Genomic DNA, 22656 nt, shown 5'->3' with positions numbered 1-22656 from the left:
ATTTAATTGATCAGATTACCTAATGATATTTCTAGATTTGTTATTTTTTTCTTTAATCATGTATAGGACTGTCTCAGAAAATTAGAATATTGTGATAAAGTTCTTTATTTTTCTGTAATGCAATTACAAAAACAAAAATGTCATACATTCTGGATTCATTACAAATCAACTGAAATATTGCAAGCCTTTTATTATTTTAATATTGCTGATTATGGCTTACAGTTTAAGATTAAGATTCCCAGAATATTCTAATTTTTGAGATAGGATATTTGAGTTTTCTTAAGCTGTAAACCATGATCAGCAATATTAAAATAATAAAAGGCTTGCAATATTACAGTTGATTTGTAATGAATCCAGAATGTATGACATTTTTGTTTTTGTAATTGCATTACATATACTAGACAGGTTAATCATCTTCATCTTCCTTTTTATAAAACTAAACACGGCCAGTATTCCCTCAGATATCGTGGTGTTACAGATATGGAACTCCAAATCTCACATTATCAAAAGCTCTGTTTCTCTAGAGATTTTTAAAAGAAATGTATCATCTCATTTAATTCACATTTAAAAAATGTCACAAGTTTTCTTTGTTGATTTTTTTTTTGATTATTTTTTGTGTGATTTGTATTTGTATGTAGCCTAACCTTCTTTGTTTTTTGTTTATAGTTTTCGTCTTGTTGTGTTTTTTTGTTTTTGTAATTACTGTTTTACTTCCTAAATTGAGGGGAGGTCCGCTGCATAAGCCTGTTGGCTTTTTGACCTCTCCTGTCACATTTGTTTTACTATTTTGATTGTAAGTGTTACTTTTATTGTGTGCAAACTAATAAAATAAAAAAAAATAAAAAATAGATACCATGTATTCTGTTCATGCTGCTGTTTTGTTGCTTTGTCTTAGTTTTTAGACTGCAATCATGTATTCTGCATATTTTAAATCTTTGTACAATCTTTTGCTGTATTTTACATAATAGAGGCCTCGTATAAGCCGAGCACATCACCAATCTCTCTTTTAGGTTTGTATGTTACTTGTTCTGTTTTTTATACTGTGCTGAATAAATAAATCTAAATCTAAATAATCTTTATGGAGACTGTCTGGGGCTTCTGACCCACTTTGGTTTCGGAGGCGTCGATCCATCTGATCAGTTATTGATCAGTTATTGATCCGTCTGATCGATACGTCTGCGGGGCCGACGCGGCGTCTGAGGCGCTGAGGTCAGCAGGATGTTCCCACGGCGACCGGCCCAGTGTAAACACAGCTGCTGGGCCGGCGTGTGTGTGTGTGTGTGTGTGTGTGTGTGTGTGTGTGTGTGTGTGTGTGTGTGTGTGTGTGTGTGTGTGTGTGTGTGTGTGAGGGGAGGCTGTTGCCGGGGGCGATGGGGGAAGGGTTCCTCTGATCCTGAAACAGAACAGTTGTGGAGGAAGGTTTTTTTGGGGCAAAGCAGGACGTAAACAAGGGGGCGGGGCTTCTGGGAAGGGGCGGGGCCAGTGAGTGACGGACGCCGCTGTTACCGGGGCAACGAAACGCTGACATCACACAGGAGGCGACTCCGTCCCTGAACACAGGGATTTCTCCAGATCCTCGGCATCTCCAGGTGTCTTCAGTATTCACATTCATTACTCAGGTAGAAGTACAGATACTAGAGTTTAAAAATACTCCTGTAGAAGTTGAAGTATCAACTCAAGTTTTTTACTCAAGTAAAAGTATAAAAGTACTGGTTTCAAAACTACTTAAAGTATAAAAGTAAAAGTAATGTAAGGGGGAAAAAAGCCATTAAGGACAAAAGCCATTGAAAATGAATGTATCTTAGTATAATGTAAATATATTAAAGAACCATATATGTGTACTATTGAGCATTAACCCTTGTGCTGTCTTCGGGTCAAGGAAGGAGGAAGAGAAGAAGGGAGGAAAGAAAGAAGGAAGGAATAATGAAAAGAAGGAAAGAAGGAAGGAAGGGAGAAAAGAGGAAGGGAAGAAGGAAGGAAGCGAGGAAGGAAGGAAGGAAGGAAGGAAGGGAGTGAGGGAGGAAATAAGGAAGGAAAGAAGGGAGAAAACAAGGAAAGAAGGAAGGAAGGGAGAAAAAAGGAAGGGAAGAAGTAGGGAGAGAGCAGGAGGAAAGAAGGAAGGGAGGGAAAAAGGAAGGAAGGAAGGAAGGAAGGAAGGAAGGAAGGAAAGAAGGAAGGAAGGAAGGAAGGAAGGAAGGAAGGAAGGAAGGAAGGAAGGAAGGAAGAAAAGAGGAAGGGAAGAAGGAAGGAGAGAGCAGGAGGAAAGAAGGAAGGAAGGAAGGGAGAAAATAAGGAAGGGAGGAAAGAAGGAAGGGAGGAAATAAGGAAGGAAAGAATGGAGAAAACAAGGAAAGAAGGAAGGAAGGGAGAAAAGAGGAAGGGAAGAAGGAGGGAGAGAGCAGGAGGAAAGAAGGAAGGAAGGGAAAAAGGAAGGAGGGAAGGAAGGAAGGAAGGAAGGAAGGAAGGAAGGAAGGAAGGAAGGAAGGAAGGAAGGAAGGAAGGAAGGAAGGAAGGAAGGAAGGAAGGAAGGAAGGAAGGAAGGAAGGAAGGAAAAAAAGTGCAAAAAGTCAAACTTCAGAGGCATGTTATCATTTATCCTAACCTTTATTGGAATGTACATACAAGTTTAGTTGCAGGAATCTGAGGGAACGGATGTAAGAACAAAACTGGACAAGAACATCTGAAACAACCACAACCAAATTCACTCTATCCGGATGGAGCAATTTAACTGGATAGTTTTTTTATAAAGGCCGAAATGAAATAGAGTAACGAGGCTGTTTTTAAAATGTAAGGAGTAAAAAGTACAGATAATTGTGTGAAAATGTAAGGAGTAAAAGTAAAAAGTCGTCTGAAAAATAATTACTCCAGTGAAGTATAGATAACCAAAATTTCTACTTAAGTAAGGTAACAAAGTATTTGTACTTCGTTACTTGACACCTCTGGGCATCTCTAGGTCGTTTCATGTACTGTATATTATGGGATGTTCACATTCTAGGCCATTGTCAAAATTCTGTATTATATCATTGCACCTAAATGTTTCTATATGATCATTTTTATCTTTCATTTTTATTTGCTATTATTGTTTATTTCTCAAGCCTTTTCATTTCATTTTTATTCTTTATTTCATTCATTAAAATTCAATATAATTACAACAAATCACTTTCCTTGAATGAAAGGGAACAGAAAGAAGACCAAGCTTATTTTATCTGTCCCTTTTTCCTAAGAAATCTAATGTGACACACCTGTCATGTTGCCTATTAGTTTGTTTAGTTACACTGTTGCTTTTTGTGCATGGCTTTTTATTCTGTGTTTAGTGCTTTTGTCTTGCTTGTTTTTGGCCTGTTAGTGTGTTATTGTGTCTTGTGTTATTAATGTTGATGTTACTGTTGCTGCTTCATGTTTCTGTTTTCATTTGTAGCAATAGTCTGTTGTTGAGTTTATGTTAACCTGTGTGTGTATGCATTTTAGCTTAGTCTCTTACCTTTTAATATTTATTCTGATGGAGCCTTCTTATTCGGAAATGTTTTATTGATTATATCTTAATAATCTTTCTTTTAGGTTGACTATTTTACACCAGTCCAGGGACAGCACATGCAAAATATCCTTTTTGGCTAATTCTGGCATATTTTACATGTGTTAAAATGTATTATTAATGTGCATTGTCTCTGATAACTAAACCTTTAAATAAATAAATAAATAAATACATTTCAATTCATGTAATAATAATAATTTAAAAAAAAACCCTTTCCAGTAAACGTAATTTAAAAAAAACAAAACCAAAACTACATCCAGGACCGGTACCAGCAGCAGTAGATCCAGACTGGTACCGGACCGTGATGAGTCTTATTGGACCTGCTCTCCACTGCAGACGTCAACCAGGTTGATCAATAGTATTGATTCCATTGATGTCATCTGATGGCATTTGGATTTTCTGATTTATTTATCTTGACCCAACCTTATTTTAGGTTAAATTATTCTAATCTATGTTATTTTAATCGGTCTGTATTTTGTACTAGCACTAAGTGCTTTAAATGTTAACCTTTTACTGTGGTTTCAGGACATTGTACAGTAGTCTGTTTCTTGTATTTGCATTTGAATACTGTCATTGTAAACCCTAATGTGTAGTATTTATGTTTGTCAAGGACTACAGATGGAAATTAGCTTGTGGCTAACTCTGGTGCAGCCATCTTTTTAATGTACCTGCACATTGTCCTTTAAATAAATAAAATAAAATAAATTCAATAGTATTGATCCTCCCATCGGTAAAGTTACACACAAGGCTGAAACTAATGATTCTATCCTAGTTACATGAAGAGAAGAGAGCAGACATGTCAACCTGAGACATAACTGGAGCAGCAGCGCCCCCTGCAGGCCGGACCCGGAACCGCCGGAACTGCTGAGCGTTTTCTTGTTACTTATTATGATTTACGATGTATTTTTAGCACTGAAAGTTTATTTGACAGATTAATCATGTTCGGAGGATTCATCTGTAAATTAAAGTTTACAAATTTAACTGAAAGAAATATATGCGAGATGTGATTTGACACATTTTGACCCAAACTTTGGAACTCTTTACCTGCTGAGATCAGGTCAGATAAATCCCCCACTACTTTTAAATATTTACTAAAAACACTCCTTTTTAGAAAAGCTTTTATTGTGGTGTGAATATTGGTATTCATTTTAGACTTGGTTATTGCTGTCTTATGTTCTTATCCACTATGCACTGTATTTTTATCTTGATGTATTTTATTTTGTTCAACTTTGTTGAAAGAAAGGTGCTATATAAATAAAGTTTATTATTATTGTTATTATTATTATTATCATTATTATTTTAGAAATGTGTCCTGATACAAGCAGACATTCATGAAGTGGTTTCTGGGGTCATTTATAGATTCACTAATTAAAAAGAGACAGAACAAAACATCTAACTCATTATTGATTTATCTTTTCCTAAAGGATCCTCTCATAGCGACGTGAAGGACCTCAGCCTGAGAAGATGGAGCCAGAAAGATGTTTTAATGTAAAGAAAAAAGAAAATAAAAAACATTTAAAAGCCCTTAAAGGTCGTAAAACCATCAAATTTAGTCATTTTTTAAATCTGGAAGAAGAAAAAATATATTAAAGTAGATTCTTAAATAAATTTAAACAACAACTACAGCAACAACAAAATTGTTAATAAAAATTACACAAACATATAAAATTAAATGACATGAGATCATAACAACGAGCCTTTGGGAGGAACCGTGAAGGGTAAAATAAAAGAGGGGAAGAAGGATGCAGAAGATGAAGAGAAAATAAGTATAACTTTAATTAATGGAATGTTGTGTTTCTGTAAAAGATATCAGTTTATGGAACAATCTGGATACAGAAGCCAAAGAATGCAAATCAAACATTACATTTAAAAGAATAATAAAAGCCAGTTTGATGAAGAAATATCATGATAATTGTTAAGTTAGGTGGGTTTTCTTTTTTTCTCTCTTTTTAGCACCATTGTCATATATTTCTTCTTTGCATCAAAAAAGAATACGAATATCTGTGTTTGACGACAGCTATTGTGTGTTATTTTATAACTTTGTTGTAGTGTTGGTTTTTTGGGGTTTTTTTTATTACGTTTATTTGAAAGTCTTTTTTTTATGCTATTTAAAAATGTGTATAATTTGTACTCAAAAGAAAAAATGCAGGCACTCTGGTGGCTTGAAAAAAGTTAAAAAACCTTTATTTAAACTGGGTTACATCTAAAAAACACCAACGCGTGTCGGCTTGCGCCTTCCTCAGGGTGTATGGAGACAAGAGACAAAAACCATCCATAATTATAGAGGATTCAGTTCAGCTGTGGCTCCTCAGGTCTATGCAATGCTCCTCCAGGCCTGAAGGAGGCGCCGGCAGGAGCACCCACATATTCTGCTTCCTGAACAATCAAACAAAATCAATTGACTGTTAATAAGTTACACAGTGTAGCAGTATAACGTAAATCACGAGTGCCAAAATGAAAACCATACAAAGAATAATAAAACTAGAAAATCTCCCCTCCCTTAAACAAAATCACAAAATGGCCTGAAGAGTAATGACAAAACAGAAGAGCAATGTGAATATAAATGCTAAATCATAGAAAAGATGAAAGGTCAAAATCCTCATTGAGGCCAGGGAAGCCACCCTGTGGCTGAACATAAATAAGCCATTCGTACTAGAAATGTGAACTACCCAATTGCCAAACATTATATGGAGGCACAACACACAATTGACTCTTCTCTACAAGTTTCAGGGATTGAGGTGATCAGTGTGGATGCAAGGGGTGGGGACAGAGTCAGACGCCTCAAGCAGAGAGAGGCTCATATGATTCATGTCCTGAAGGCCACCAGCTTTTCTATGATTTAGACATTTTTGTTGTATAATTATTTGTCTTCTTCTGTTGGGTCTCTTTGTTTGCATTTATATTCACATTGCTGTTCTGTTTTGTCATTACTCTTCAGTAGGGTTGCCACCTTTCAGAAATAGAAATAAGGGACACCTGATTTCAGCAGCGCAGGAGCCAAAAAAAAGCCCCAAAACTTCTAAACTGCATAAAAAAGTGTTTATTTTATATGAAAAAACAAAATGCTTTGATTTAAAGTTTAAAGTGCTTTAATAGCATTGAACTTGCATGACTGTACAGACAGACAACCATACTAGCAACTGAAATATCCTCCTATTCTATGTATGTCCACATCAGCCCAGATGTATAATATAGCCTACAGGTGAAGAATATGGTGTAAAAGTTAATTTATTTCAATAATTCAACTAGCAAATAGTGTAAAAGTTAATTTATTTCAATAATTCAACTAGAATACTGTGTAAAAGTTCATTTATTTCAATAATTCAACTAGAATACTGTGTAAAAGTTCATTTATTTCAATAATTCAACTATAATATACAGAGCGCAGCAGGTCCTGTTGTCCCGCCACAAAGATTTTGCTGGCCTTAATGTTTCCTGTGTTTTTATTTTGTTCAGTATTGGTAAATTTAGTGTAGATGTGTGTGTGACAGACGTGTGTATGGGGCGTTAATGAAAATACGGGACAAATCGCATCCCGTATTAGTTCAATACGGGACGCAACATTTTTTTCTCAAATAAAGGACAATTCCGTATTTTACCGGACGGGTGGCAACCCTACTCTTCAGGCCATTTTGTGATTTACTGTCATGTTTTGTTTAAAGGGGACCTATTATGAAAAACACGAGTTCACTGTTGCACCCATTGAAAGAGCACCGGTGGTTGTGGGGACACCAGCAGCGCTCCTGTTATTCTGTTTTTTTTTTTTTGTATAATTTGTAATTAGTTTTTTTATTATAACATTAATTGAAATTTGATTTCTTAGGAAAAATGGACAGATAAAATAAGCTTAGTCTTCTTTCTGTTCCCTTTCATTTAAGGAGAGAGATTTGCCCTCCAGGATCCTGGACCACCTGGAGCCACGAATGTTGTTCTACCAGATCCAGAGATCTGAGACGCTTCGTGGTTTAATGACTTAAAGTGAGCAAAAACTACTACTACTATTACTGCTACTGCTACTACAACTACTGTCATTTAGCGGACGCTTTTATCCAAAGCGACTAACATCTCAGAAAACAACACAATGACAATGAGCTCAGTCTTGGACAGATTTAGCTGAAGGTGACGGTCCTTCATCCACGCAGAGATATCAGAAAGACAGGCCGATATTGAGACGGTCGTGTCGCCAGGTGGGAAGGAAAGGAAGAGCTGGGTGTCATCAGCATAGCAGTGGTAGGAGAAGCCGTGAGAGCTGATGATTTCACCTAGTGAAGAGGTGTATAGTGAAAAGAGAAGGGGGCCCAGCACCGATCCCTGTGGCACCCCGGAGAACAAACACAGAATCCACCAACACGCTCCGTTACAATACCATTTATTTAAGAAATTATATTATTATCAAAGTGTTAAATTACAATCTTGGAAGCCCCGCCCCTCGTCTACAGAAGTATTTACACGTTTCACAGTGAATGTGGTACATTTGATTAGAAGATCCAGGAAAGAAAACAGGATAGGAGGAACCCCGGAGAAAGTTAAGGCAGGTGAGTAATGTTAACGTTTAGCCCCCCCCCTAAAGAAGAGTATTAGGGCCATGCAGGAGAAAAAAATATTTGAGAGGGGAAGATTTTTTTCTTTTGTGCACTTCGAAAAAAAAGTCGAAATGTCGAGAAAAAAGTCAAAATGTCGAGAATAATGTTGAAATACAATTTCAAGAATAAATTCGAAATTTTGTGAATAAAGTCATAATACTTTACATAAAACTTTATTCTTGAAATACAATTTCAAGAATAAAGTTGAAATTTCGCCTTTTTTCTCAACATTTCAACTTTATTCACCAAATGTTGACTTTTTTCTCGTCATTTCGACTTTTTTCTCGTCATTATCGACATTTCATTATGCACTTTTTAAGAGCATAAAGAAAAAAAACTTCCTCTAAAATAGTTTTATTTTTCCTCCTGCCTGGCCCTAATACTCTTCCGTATCCCCCCCCCTCTCAAGAACGTGAAAAACAGTGCAAAGTCTTTGGCCCTCGAAGGAATAAAAGGTGAAAGTAAATCAAGACAGATCCCCTAACGAACTTCTACCAGGTTTCTGCAACAGTTTCCTGCTCCGACCAGAACAACACCATCCCAAACGGCGGCTGGATGGGAGGGGGGGGCACTGGGGCACCCCAAACCCCCCCCTACTCCCCGGGCCTGAAGCGTAACCATCAACTCGGGGGGAAACGTCCCAGGAAGTAATGCCTGAGGCTGGTTGCCGCGGCGACCAGAGCTAATCCTCCCTCTGCGGTAGGCATCCCTCCATCTCCAGGACGTCGGGCCAGCCTTCGAACTTGTTGGTGTCGGCGCTGTTCCTCATGTGCTGCAGGGGGGGGGAGACATCCAGAGGTCTGAGTCAGAACCAGAACCAGCTCGGGCACCGGGAACTAGAGATGCACCGATCGATCGGCAATAGATTCGTCGATGTTGTCGACAAAAATCGATAATCAAATTTGTCGACAATGAATTCCATTGTCGACAAATGTCGCCAGACGTGTTTTTTCCAATGGAGTGAGGCATCTCACTTCAATACAATCTCTGCGGGTAATAAAACTTCAAAAGTTCGGGAGCATTTTAGCCTCGATACGGTGAATAAAAAGATGACTCGCAAGGTTTGCAAAGCCGACCGTGCTTTTCACGGGAGCACGTTGGTAATGCATTTGAAGAGAAAGCACGTCGGAGTGTTGAACGAAATGGACTCTTTGGACGCTTTGGTAAGATATTAAGCCTATTTTCATTTGTTCAATTAATTTGTTTCATTCTTTAACTTTGTTTATTTCATGTTATTTATTAGTATTATTTGAGCCACTCACTACGGTGGCCGAGACCCGCCATTGCTGAAAATAACGCTGCAAACAGAAACAAACGCCGCTGCAAATAAAATAAACGCTTAGCAAATAAAATAAATGCTGCAAATAAAAATAAGCGCTGCTGCAAATAAAAAAAAACCGACGCAAATAAAAAAGCCACAACGGAAGTGAATTACCGGGGACTATTTTTGCTGATGCACCGGTGTTTTTTACGTGAGAGGAGAAGAAGAAGACGAAGAGGACGTAAGTGAAAAGGAAGAAATAAGAGCGAGGAATAAGAAGAACAACGAATAAGAAAATAAGTGAAAAGGTTAGTGTTCAATGTCCCTACGTGTAATTTTTAATGTGTTAGGCCATGTAAAATAAAAACAACGGTGCATCAGCAAAAATAGTCCCCGGTAATTCACTTCCGATGTGCCTTTTTTATTTGCGTCGTTTTTTTATTTTATTTGCAGCGTATCTTTTATTTGCAGCAGCGTTTGTTTCTGTTTGCAGCGTTTATTTTATTTTCAGCAATGGCGGGTCTCGGCTACCGTAACTCACAGCTACTCTCGTTGCTAAAACCTCAATCATAATTGATGTGTGAAAGGCGAAAAAGCTTGTGTGATGACAATGATGGATTTGCATCTAACGTTCAGTCAGGTGACCTATGAACTGTCAGTTATCCATCAAGCTCCACAATCATCATGTTAACATTAAATCAGACAGATTTGTCTGGACTTTTCTCTTGCCGGACGGGAGAAGACACTAAATCAATGCATCTCTATTATTGTGCGCCATGCGGGCATGAATTCTCTGAGCTTTGCGGGAGTGGATATAAACACTACGGGAGCAGGATGAAGGAAACAGTCATAGCAGGGATGTAGTACCATCTTTCTTGTGTTTATTATCAATTGCAACATAATTAAAGCAACCTCATACTAAATTTAAAAAAAATGACTAATTATCCGATTAGTCGACTAATCGTTTAGACTAATCGTTAGTTGCAGCCCTATTAGCAACCAATCGGTATCGGCCGATAATGCCCCTATCGGCTTTGATCGGCGTTCTCAAAATAATAGTTCAAAGCGGTCCGAACAGATGAAGTTTACAACAACAAACCGCTGCGTTTCCACACCTCACACCCAGGTGTCCTAAGAGGACGTGGACGTCTCTACAAAGCATCAACACTGAAAATGGCGTCACCGGTACGGGAGTTTTACAACGTCTGAATAGGACAACAAATTTGCAGGTTGCAAAGTATGTAAAGAAGATACCCCGCTGAGGAATGTTACAAAAGAATTTCAACACAACTAAGCTAATTATGAACATTATGTACAGCGCCACAGGCTGCACGTCTCAGTTATGGAATCATTGGTATACGTGTCTTTTAAAATGAGTCAGACTATTTTTTATTTCTGTGTTTTTTAATCTTTTTGTATTGCGAGTTCTTGATTGTATTTGTGTATGGACCATGAGTCTGGAATCTATCTATCTATCTATGCTGATTAGACAATTGAATTGCTGCTAAGGCAGAGAAAGAAAAGGAGAAACGCCGCTAACTCAGCTGTAACAGAGACCTATAAACGACAGCAACAACAGCAAGAAAAATAAAGAACTACATCGTAAGGTAATGGTTTCATAAGCCTTGATCATCAGCCGCTTTCTGTTGTAGACGACGTTGGGTTTAAACGCGTCGTTTGCAGCTTGGATCTGCGGTACACGCTGCTGAGTCATAAATATTTCACTGATAAATGTTCGCTGGAGTTTTACCAAACTATATACAGTCACATCCAAACCCTCACGCAGGACGACAGTCGTGTCAGTCGCTTCACGAGTGACATGTGGAGTTCTAGTGTGAAGAGTTTCCTCACAACAGTTTCCTCACATGCGGCGGATGCTATCGCTAAAGCTTTAACAAAGATTTCATAAGTCATTTTTTATGTTAACATTTAATTCCTCTTTCCACTCACCCCGGACACTCACTCTTTGAACTGTTGCCATCAGGCAGACGTTTCAGGACACTGAAATCACGCACAAACCGACTCAAGAACAGTTTCTATGCCAGAGCCATAACTACACTCAATACTGCTAAATACTCAAACTGACTTTTTCCATGTGCAATACTGACCGAACCGTGCAATACCTGTATGTTGTCTTCCTATTTGTGTCCTTTTAGAGAGTATTTATTTTTATAGTTGTTGTTTTAATACATTTATTTTTTTTAAAACCATGCACCTTAAAGATAGCATCCAATTTCGTTGTACCTGTACAAATGACAATAAAGAAATTCTAATTCTAATTCTAATTCCTCTTTCCACAGGAAAACTAAGGTTTATAGTTTAAAACTAAATCATTTCTAAGAGTCTCTAAAGGGTGAAATATTGCATATTGCCTCAGCCTGCAATAAAACAGACAATTCATGATACTTTCTCATCTCCTCATTTTTATACATAATAATACAATGGCAGTGTTGTAAATGAGACAACACTATTGGAGAATTTATGGATTTCTTGCTGTGATCGGCAGATACTGATTTTGGAGATCGTGATCGGCCCTCAAAATCCTGATGGTGCATCTCTACCAGGAACCGGTTCTCACCTGCTCAAACGGGCTCTTGGTCTTGATGCCCTTCCCCCCCACGAAGATCCAGCTGTCCCTGAAGGCCAGGCTGCTGACGGCGGTGCTGCCGAGCTCTGAGATCAGTTTCCGGGCCTCGTCGTTGAGCCTGAGGACGGATGACAGAGGACAGGTTAGTCCTGCGGCGGGGAGACGGACCAGGTCTCAGGGAAACGTTCTTACTTGGTTGCCGGGTCGTCGAACGAGGCCATCATCACGATCGTCCCGTCCTCGATCTCCTTCAGGAACTTGATCAGCGGCGCCACGTCTGCAGGGACAGGAAGTTAGCGCCGGTTTGGACGAACGCGAGCAAAGCGTCTCCGAAGTTTACCCACCTCCGGCCCACGTGTCAAAGAACGCCGTCCTGATCACCTCCCCGGTCTTACCTGGAGACACAACGGCCCGGTTAGAAGTCCACTTAAAACATATCTGTGCACCTAAAACACGTCTCTGTCCGTTTATCACACCGATCATAAACCGCGTGATGAACAGACGGTTTGGAAACGGACGGTTTGGAAACGGACACAAAAGCCATTTCCAGGTAATTTGTTCGGGACTCTGAATGAAAACCTACCGTTGGCGAGAGCGATGTTGACGCCTCGTCCCACGTTGTTCTTCACGCTGCTCATTAATCTGCAAACAAGAGGACGAGGACAGTGAGACTGGAGCCCGTCGGGACAAGCAAACACCTGAACACCTGCAAACACCTGCAAACATCAATAAACACTTAAAGGGGACCTATTATGAAAAACAGGTTTTCTCTTGCTTTAACATATATAAAGTGGTCTCCCCTCAGCCTGCCAACACAGAGAAGGAGGAAAGCAACCAAATTCTGCAGTGTCTGTACAGCCGCCCGGATGAGCCGTCTAGTGTGATGTGGATCTACGAGCCAATAAGATTCTGGAGATTCCGATTTGCATCGGTTGGTCTCTGATGCGTGAAACCACGCCCAAAACTAACTCTGGCCAGAACAACAACAACAACAACTCCGCCGGCAGGAGCTTCCACCATCTTTTCGTAGCGGTGTATCGCGTCATTCAGGCAGCCAATCAGCACAGAGCCTCATTATCATAGCCCCGCCCACTCAGAATCCCGCATAGATAATGAGGTTAGAGACTGGGAAGATAAAGACATGGTTTAGAGGCTGAATTTCTAATTTATTTATTTAATCAAAAGCTTGTTTTTAAGACATTCAAGGCCTGTTTAAAATAGGTATTAGATGCCATAATAGGTCCCCTTTAAAAACACCTGTAAACCTCTGCAAATACCTACAAATACCTAGTATGAACACCTGCAAATATCTATGAACCCCTGTAAACATCTGCAAACACTTGAACACCTCTAAACACCTATGAAAACCTGCAAAGATCTATGAACTCCTGCAAACACCTGCAAACACTTAAACATCTGCAAACACCTGCAAACACCTGCACCACTTGAACATTGTAAACACCTGCACCACTTGAACATCTGCAAACACCTGCAAACACCTGCAAACATCTGCAAACATCTGCAAACACCTGCAAACACCTGCACCACTTGAACATCTGCAAACACCTGCACCACTTGAACATCTGCAAACACCTGCAAACACCTGCACCACTTGAACATTGTAAACACCTGCACCACTTGAACATCTGCAAACACCTGCAAACACCTGCAAACATCTGCAAACATCTGCAAACACCTGCACCACTTGAACATCTGCAAACACCTGCACCACTTGAACATCTGCAAACACCTGCACCACTTGAACATCTGCAAACACCTGCACCACTTGAACATCTGCAAACACCTGCAAACACCTGCAAACACCTGCAAACACCTGCAAACATCTGCAAACATCTGCAAACACCTGCACCACTTGAACATCTGCAAACACCTGCACCACTTGAACATCTGCAAACACCTGCAAACACCTGCAAACATCTGCAAACATCTGCAAACACCTGCACCACTTGAACATCTGCAAACACCTGCAAACACCTGCAAACATCTGCAAACATCTGCAAACACCTGCACCACTTGAACATCTGCAAACACCTGCACCACTTGAACATCTGCAAACACCTGCACCACTTGAACATCTGCAAACACCTGCACCACTTGAACACTGCAAATACCTGCACCACTTGAACATTGTAAACACCTGCACCACTTGAACATCTGCAAACACCTGCAAACACCTGCAAACATCTGCAAACATCTGCAAACACCTGCACCACTTGAACATCTGCAAACACCTGCACCACTTGAACATCTGCAAACACCTGCACCACTTGAACATCTGCAAACACCTGCACCACTTGAACATCTGCAAACACCTGCAAACACCTGCAAACATCTGCAAACACCTGCACCACTTGAACATCTGCAAACACCTGCAAACACCTGCAAACATCTGCAAACATCTGCAAACACCTGCACCACTTGAACATCTGCAAACACCTGCACCACTTGAACATCTGCAAACACCTGCAAACACCTGCAAACATCTGCAAACACCTGCACCACTTGAACACTGCAAACACCTGCACCACTTGAACATCTGCAAACACCTGCAAACACCTGCACCACTTGAACATTGTAAACACCTGCACCACTTGAACATCTGCAAACATCTGCAAACAACTGCACCACTTGAACATCTGCAAACACCTGCAAACAACTGCACCACTTGAACATCTGCAAACACCTGCAAACACTTACAAACACCTGTAAAGACCTGTTAATACCCGCAAACACTTGCAAATATTTGCAAACACCTGTTACCACCTGCAAACACAAACGCAGGAGGTTTCCTGTCAGAAACGACTCGACTAATCGAGGTTATATTGACAAAGCAAACACATGAACAAGCAGAGAATGCTGGGTAAACAGAACCCGTGTCGTTACCTGTACGACTGATCCGTAGATAATAACCTAAAACCAACAGTTTGACTTGTGGCGAGCCACAAACAGGTTTGACCTTTAGGATATTCCTGCCGGATCGAGGCGAAGGGCCGAAAATGCTGTCAGTCGTGTTTGTCTCGTAATCCTGTAAAAGCGATCTTATCTCCGTGTGACGTGGCAACAACTCCTTAAAACAGATCTTAAATGATAAACTACTGTACGTGTGATCAGTGTGAACAAACACAGATAATCTTTATTTCTCCGGAGATAATGTGGCATCACCAGACCGCCGTGACCAGTAAACATTCACTATTATCTGTTTCTGACGGACAGCTGTTAAAAAGCAGGATCTGCTGCTGGTGTTGACAGAGAAGTTTATGTCACCGGCATCCAGGGAAGATGAAGCTTTAACCCTTTATGACCTTTATGAAGTCCGCCTAAGCATATTTCTACATGTCTGTATGCTATACTGCCATTTTATGGCGTATTTTTATTTGCTGTGCATCAAAACAACCCATATAAGCCAATCTTTAATAATATGTATGTTACAAGTCCTTACTAACTAAATAAATTGCTCAAAAGTGCAAATATCTACCAAAAGAAATGTATTTTACACATATTTTTCTAAATACAGAAATCCCACAGCTAGATACCTCAAAACTGTCAATGGAAAAAAGTAACACAGAAACCTTTCAAACCACAGGAAAATATTTGGAATGAATTCATACTATATATAATTTTATATATCGCGTAATCATCCGGATGAATCCAATTTTACTGGTTTATTATGTGATTTTTCCAAATGATTTAATGGATTAAAACTCTGGGACACTAAATGCAGGATATGTAAGTGAAACTCTTCATGTTTAACCTGCAGAAAGAATTATTGCAGTTTTATTTGGTTGTAATTGCACATACATGTACGTTTGGAAAATCAATATGCAAACGGGAGCGCCGGCGCTCCAGCTGGCCATAAAGGGTTAATAATCTCTATGTTACAAGTGCAAACTAACTAAATAAATTGCTAAAAAGTGCAAATAACTACCAAAAAAATGTAAATCATTTTTTAATTTTACACATTTTTTCTAAATACAGAAATCCCACAGCTAGAAAAAGTAACACAGAAGCCTTTCAAACCACAGGAAAATGATTTAGAATGAATTCATACTTTAGTTTTTTAGATATATCATTTTATATATTGTGTTTAGATAACTTGTATTCATCCGACGCTGAAATCAGCTCCAGATGAATCCAATTTTACTGGATTATTATGCGATTTTTCCAAACGATTTAATGGATTAAAACTCTGGGACACTAAATGCAGGATGTTGAAGTGAAACTCTTCCTGTTTAACCTGCAGAAAGAATTATTGCTCTGTTTTATCTGGTTGTAATTGTATGTTTTGAAAATCAATATGCAAACGGGAGCGCCGGCGCTCCAGCCGGTCATAAATAGTTAAAGAGGACGGATAAAGATAAACGCAGCTCTCGCCAGAGCTGAAGGGACTCGATGAAAACTAGGGCTGTCAAACCATTCATTTTTTTAAATCGCGATTAATCGCACATTTATTGACACATTTTTTGCTGTTCTAAACTACCTTAAGGTATTTTTTAACATGTTTTTAATACTGTTAACAACACGAAAAAGGGAAAATATGCTTGCTTTATGCCAATGTTTATTCAATTTTCCACACAAAAAAAGCTTTTGACCTGAATGTAACATTCCTTCATAAACACAATATAGTCCCAACTTTACACTTGTAAAGACTAACTTAAGATTCCTTGTTTTTTTAAGCAGCTCAATGTGAAACAATGAACCATATGCATCACAAACATTGTACAAGAAGTGCATTGGTCAGTTAAATATTCCATGTAATTATGTCTAACCTCATATGGAGGAAAATAAAAGGCTCAAATAAAAGGCTTGAGACTCAACGTACTTCCATGGTAATTCATTTCAAATCGACAGAACATGCAAATAACTTTAATCTTGTCCAGCGAACCATCTGGCATCTTTTTGAAAGTGAACTAGCCGTTCAAAAGTCCCTTTTCAATCTCCATCTTTCCTCGCTTTTCAAACTAGTTCACGCAGTAGTTCATCATACTTTTCCTCAAGCTACGGGTGCCGTCGACCGCCAGAAATGATATAATGCGCGTCGGCGTTAAGTTAACGCGTTATTAACGCGTTAACTTTGATAGCTCTAATGAAAACCAAACCCCACAACGGCGTGACTCACGGTTTGTCCTCCAGGCAGATCCGGGGCCCGACCACGCTGGCGGCGCCGCTCGTCATCTTGAAGGCCAGGTGTCCCGGCGGACAGTCCTTGCTCAGGCCGCACCGGTGCCGCAGCGGGTTCGTCGCTGCGGAGGCAGAAACGTCGTTTACTCACCGTTTTCACCACGATCGATCTCAGGGGACGGAGTGCGGATACTTACGATCTACGTTCGCCGGCAAAGATCTGGCTGAAAGACAAGAAGCAAAACCAGAGATTAATTCACTCCTGCGGTGCGTTTCTTCGTTTACGGTGGTACTTTTCTCGGAAAGAAAAACTGGGAATCTAAGACGAAGCCGTCCTGCTCCGACGTGATGTCTTGTTTCTTCTCTCATTTAGAGACAGAAAAAAAACAAAGAAACCTCGAAGTCTGTCGCTTTAGAGCAAAATTAAGAGACTAAAGACCGATTTTCCTGCATTTTGATGCCGAATCGAAGCTGGTCGAGTGAAATCTAAAGCAGGTTAAGAGGAAAACTCAAGTTTTTGTTGCTAAATTTCAGATTTTTGGGTTTCAAGTCGGGTTTCAATCATCGACAAAACTTTGAAGGTATATTTCTACGCCACGTTTATTGAATTTATTCAACCTTCTCCTTCGTCTCTTGGTGTGGAAACCTCAACGCACGACGAAGATCGTCCGTCCGGCGTTATAAACGACATCCAGCGGAATTTATTATTCTTTATTCAGACTTCTGAACCTGCCGAGTCTGACGTTGTCTAAAGGACAAGATGGTGGGGTGTGTGCAATAGGTGTGACAGGGGGAGTTCAGGGTGGAGGTGGGACTGCACCGAGCACAACTCTGAGCCCTTTTCTTGTTGCTATGGGGACGGACGGACTGACGGAGGAGGTTAGAGAGGAATCTCCACAACTACGTTTGCAGACGACGCTGTGGTCTCTGGTGAGAGCAGGCAGCGGGTGGAGGCAGCTCGAGAGGTGGAGGTTTGCACCGGCGGCTTCAGAAACACAGCAGAATCCAGGACGACCTTCAGTCTGCTAAAGCGGAACATCTCTGGCTGCATTTGAGGATTTTCTAAAATAACTAACGACCTAAAACAAACAGCTGACAGGATCCGTCCATGTTGACTTTGTCTCACTTACTCCTGCTCTAGTTTCAGATACTCACACATGACTTGTTTCTACTCATAAAGCTCCAGTTTTAGCCTCAGATACTCACACATGACTGGTTTCTACTTGTTTAGTTTCAGTTTTAACTTCAGATACTCACACATGATGTGTTTCTACTTGTAAATCTTCAGTTTTATCCTCAGATCTTCAGTTTTAACCTCAGATCTTCAGTTTTAACCTCATATACTCACACATGACTTGTTTCTACTTGTTTAGTTTCAGTTTTATCCTCAGATACTCACACATGACTTGTTTCTACTGGTAAATCTTCAGTTTTATCCTCAGATCTTCAGTTTTATCCTCAGATCTTTAGTTTTATCCTCAGAGCTTCAGTTTTAACCTCCTATACTCACACATGACCCCCCCCAGGTTGAAGTCGTTGATGTCCAGCAGCTGGAAGGCCAGAAACACCACCAGGAGGAAAACTCCGACCAGAGCAGCCAGCTTCAGCACACCTGCCAGGGAGGAAGAACCACGTCAACCATGGAGTTATAAATTATTTAATTCATGTTTTTAAGGGACAGAAACACCTACCGCTGACTCTGAGCATCCTGGCGACTCTCCGGCCGAATAAACCCTCGAAACCAGCGACTCTGGGCCGGAAAACACCACGTTAAGGCTGAAGGGAGAACATGTGGTTTGTACACGTCAATAAACATGAATTATTGTGTTTATAGCGGAGTAATAAACTCCTCCTCACGTCTCTGTACAAGTTTAGCGGCTTAAACCGACGCTGACAGGTCGGTTATCCGGATAAATCCTCCAGGTTGAGTTATAATGGAAATTAAATAGCTGTTATATCTGTAGAAAGTCTTAAAATAGGGATAAATGTTTCTTACCTGCAGAATCCCGACGTGAGGAGCCCGACAGCGACGTCACTTCCGGTCCGAAACAGCGCTGCAAAGATGGGAATAAAAACTACCGAGAGGATGCTCCGCTGTAAAAGAAAAAGTTGTTTTTATTTTTTTATTTTTTTCAAAATGCTTAACTTTGTGAACAGTTTTATTTGTTTATTTTTTTTATTAACATACAGTACAAACAACAACAAAAGAAAACATCGAGTTACAATGATGTGTGTGTGTGTGTGTGTGTGTGTGTGTGTGTGTGTGTGTGTGTGTGTGTGTGTGTGTGTGTGTGTGTGTGTGTGTGTGTGTGTGTGTGTGTGTGTGTGTGTGTGTGTGTGTGTGCGTGTGTGTGTAAATAATATAATGAAAGAAAATAAATAAAGAATATTAATTTGAAAAATAAATACATAAATAAATAAATAGATAATTATCATATAGAGTGATATAATACTCATTACACAATGACCTTAAACTAGCAAACTCAATAAAAGCATACAAGATATTATTCAAAGCAAAGGTAATGGACACATATATAGAAACACAATAAGCAAACAAAGAAGAATGCACACATGCATGAAATAAAATGACAACTTAAATTGGTTTTGTCGGTTTCCTTAGCATCTTTTCACTTTCTGTTTTCAGAGCTATCATTGTTATTATTATCATTATTATTGCTATTATTATTATTATTTTGTGTAGACTTATGATACTTCATTTGTTCTTCTTGTATATTCTATTCAGTTAAAAGGTGGGCAAGATAAGCTTTATGCTTCAAGCCCAGACCTTTTCGGTCAAAATAATCACAATGTTCACCAAAGGAAAACCTGTGTTATCTTGTTTGTTGATTTTTTGTGCTGACCGAAATAAATATGAACTAACTAACTAACTAACTAATATAGCACAATATAATATAAAGTAATATATGTAATACTATAATAGCATATAATAATATAATAATATCCTAATATAACACAATATTTTTTATAATATTATAACATATAACAAAATGATATCACCATACTATAATATATAACAATATAATAATACTATAATATAACATCCCATGAGATCTCATAACATAATATAATTTTGTATATATTTGTGAACAGTTTTAGTGTTTGGCCGTCATCAACCTTCTTTCAGTTTTATGTTGTTCCTTTTTAAGTTACTTTTGCCACAAATAGAGCCTCATATTTCTTTAAAAATATTCTTTAATAATAGTGCAATAATAATAATAATAACCACAATCATATGCTATAACAATGCAAGGAAAGGCAAGTTTATTTGTACAGCACAAGTGCTTTACATCAACATTAAAAGTGGCAAGACACAATTAAACAGCAAATAACAAATAAAATGAAATAAAATGATAAGAAGAGTTAAAATAATAGAAAGCACAAGTTGTTAAAAAGTAAGGGCAGTAGAGTACAGCAGGTACATCTCATTCTTAAAATGGCAAGAATTATGTTTCTATACGGTCAAAATGTCCAAAGACCGGGTCAAATACAATATTAGAAAGTAATCTGTGCTGATTCGTGCGGTGAATTAAACCAATTTGACCATTCTACGTCACAATGCCTGCATTCAGGGCTTATCCATAACTTTGTGTGGTTTTCACATGCACTTTCCAATAACCATAACTACCTCATACTGCTGCACCTTTCACTTTTACATTGTATAAATGTTAATAGGAGCCATTTGTCTATTTACTGTTTGTAACTATTTAAATCTGGGTTCAGTGAGCGAAAAAAAAAAAAAAAAATCCCTGTCTGGCATGTTCATACTTGGCCAATAAAGCTTATTCTATTCTATTCTATTTTTAATACTCCAGTTATGGGCTATTGTACACTTGCAGACTTTTATTTTTTGCATGCTTACATCATTTAATGTTAGAAATTGTTTACTGCACACTAAAGTCTCTAATGTTGGAAAATATATTGGAATAGACTTTGTTGTTGTTTGTTATGTGAGAACTGTCAAAATGTAAATTACCACCGTCTCTCTTTTGTGTCTTCTCTTTTTCTCTATTGCTGATTAACTACTAAATAAGGACAGAAAGTGAGTTTTTAAAAATAACAGCCAGGTTCAGGGGTTGCCAGAGCATTTATTTATTCTTTTAACCACTTTCTAAAACTCATTTCCTGCAAAGTTTCAAGCAACAGAAAAAAGGAAAACAATATCGGTCAATTTTCTTTTTCCTCACTTTCTGTGGAGAAAAAAAAACAAGCCAAATAATCCTCGAGTCCCAAAATGTTTCACATTCATAAAGACAAATGAATCAAAAATGTTAATAAAGATTTGAATAATAATAATAAAAAAGGTAAAACCAATCATCCTTCACGACAAAATCCAATGCATTTCACTCAGTACTAAAACATTATAAACATATCGAAAATAAATAAGAGGGGGTCATTTTACACCAATTTAGTAAAAAATCCACTTCTTGAGCATGAACAATGTTGATCCTCTCATGAACTTTAAATTATAACAATAAAAAAATGATATAAATAAAACAATGCACATGAAAAAGGTGATTTGGTCAATTTCTTAGGCTGCATAACACCAACCAAACCTGTGAATGGTGCTTTTATAGCTTTTTTCATTTTTATTTCATAGTCCTATCTGAAATTTAAATTAAAAAGTACCTCCTTTGCAAAAATTTAACTCCTGTTCCTTACTGTTAGACGATACGTTGTGACAGTTGCAACGAAAATTTGCAACGAGTGAGACATCTGTCTCTAAAATCTACGTTTACTCCGTCACAACTTCCTGTTAGTTCTTCTTCTCTTTCCATTTTGCAGCACAGTGAACACGTGACAGCCCCGCCAGCGCCCCCGGGTGGCCACGCGGTGTTCCAGCAGCAGGTCATGCAAACGTTCCTTTTGAATATACCAATTATAACACTTAAATTATTCTGAATTCATCCGAAAGAAGAGATATTATAACGTTTTCATGAAGTAGAAATCCATTTTTCTTGTTGTTTTTTTTAAGTAAAGGCACATTTTCAGGATTCTTTCAGGTTTGTTTTCACATTACAGAACAGAAAAGCTCAATTAAATAAAAAAAATACTGTACAAATCGGTTACAAAAACCAAGAAAAGCAAAGTTACAATGGAGATAAATAAGTAATTTTTTTTTTTTTACTTTTATATTTTTTTTCATTAAAAACCACAGAACTTAACCAGACCAGAGAGGCAGTCCAAGTAAAATACTCTAAAAAGTCCCAGAAAACGTAGCGAGCGGTGTTTGTCAGTGCAGTTGGTCTCACTGCCTCCATGAAAACGTGTCATTGAAGAAGATCCTGTCAAAATAAGAGAAATAACAGAAGTATGAGAGCGTGTGGGGAAAAATCCTACCTAGGTTAAAGTCACTCTCTGTAGTAACACCACTCCTGACCATATACAGGACTGTTTCAGAAAATTTGAATATTGTGATGAAGTTCTTTATTTTCTGTAATGCAATTAAAAAAACAAAAATGTCATACATTCTGGATTAATTACAAATCAACTGAAATATTGCAAGCCTTTTATTATTTTAATATTGCTGATTATG

General features: G+C 38.6%; 2 protein-coding genes across 2 annotated transcripts in view; both read right to left on the bottom strand.

Annotated features, from left to right (window-relative positions):
- Window positions 1–8770: 8770 nt before the first annotated feature.
- On the bottom strand, window positions 8771–19153 carry fam3c (FAM3 metabolism regulating signaling molecule C). The gene is made up of 10 exons (XM_061714211.1): window positions 19099–19153; window positions 18794–18878; window positions 18613–18714; window positions 17300–17326; window positions 17101–17224; window positions 12547–12605; window positions 12308–12358; window positions 12156–12240; window positions 11955–12081; window positions 8771–8887 (listed from the first exon to the last, which is right to left on the bottom strand). The coding sequence occupies exons 2-10, from the start codon at window positions 18807–18809 to the stop codon at window positions 8798–8800; spliced, it is 681 nt and encodes a 226-aa protein (XP_061570195.1). The 5' UTR covers window positions 18810–18878; window positions 19099–19153; the 3' UTR covers window positions 8771–8797.
- A 2634-nt stretch (window positions 19154–21787) lies between these two features.
- The window catches only part of si:dkey-159a18.1 (sortilin), a 34560-nt gene continuing 33691 nt past the window's right edge, over window positions 21788–22656 (bottom strand). The window contains exon 23 of the mRNA XM_061715244.1: window positions 21788–22405. Within this exon, the coding sequence (XP_061571228.1) occupies window positions 22391–22405 (15 nt within the window). The 3' untranslated portion in view covers window positions 21788–22390. The remainder of the gene's footprint in view (window positions 22406–22656) is intronic.

Source organism: Cololabis saira, chromosome 23, assembly GCF_033807715.1.
Source record: "Cololabis saira isolate AMF1-May2022 chromosome 23, fColSai1.1, whole genome shotgun sequence".
Classification (NCBI taxonomy): domain Eukaryota; kingdom Metazoa; phylum Chordata; class Actinopteri; order Beloniformes; family Belonidae; genus Cololabis; species Cololabis saira.
Note: the sequence above shows the minus strand (reverse complement) of the source record. Positions and strands in the feature narration are given on the sequence as shown.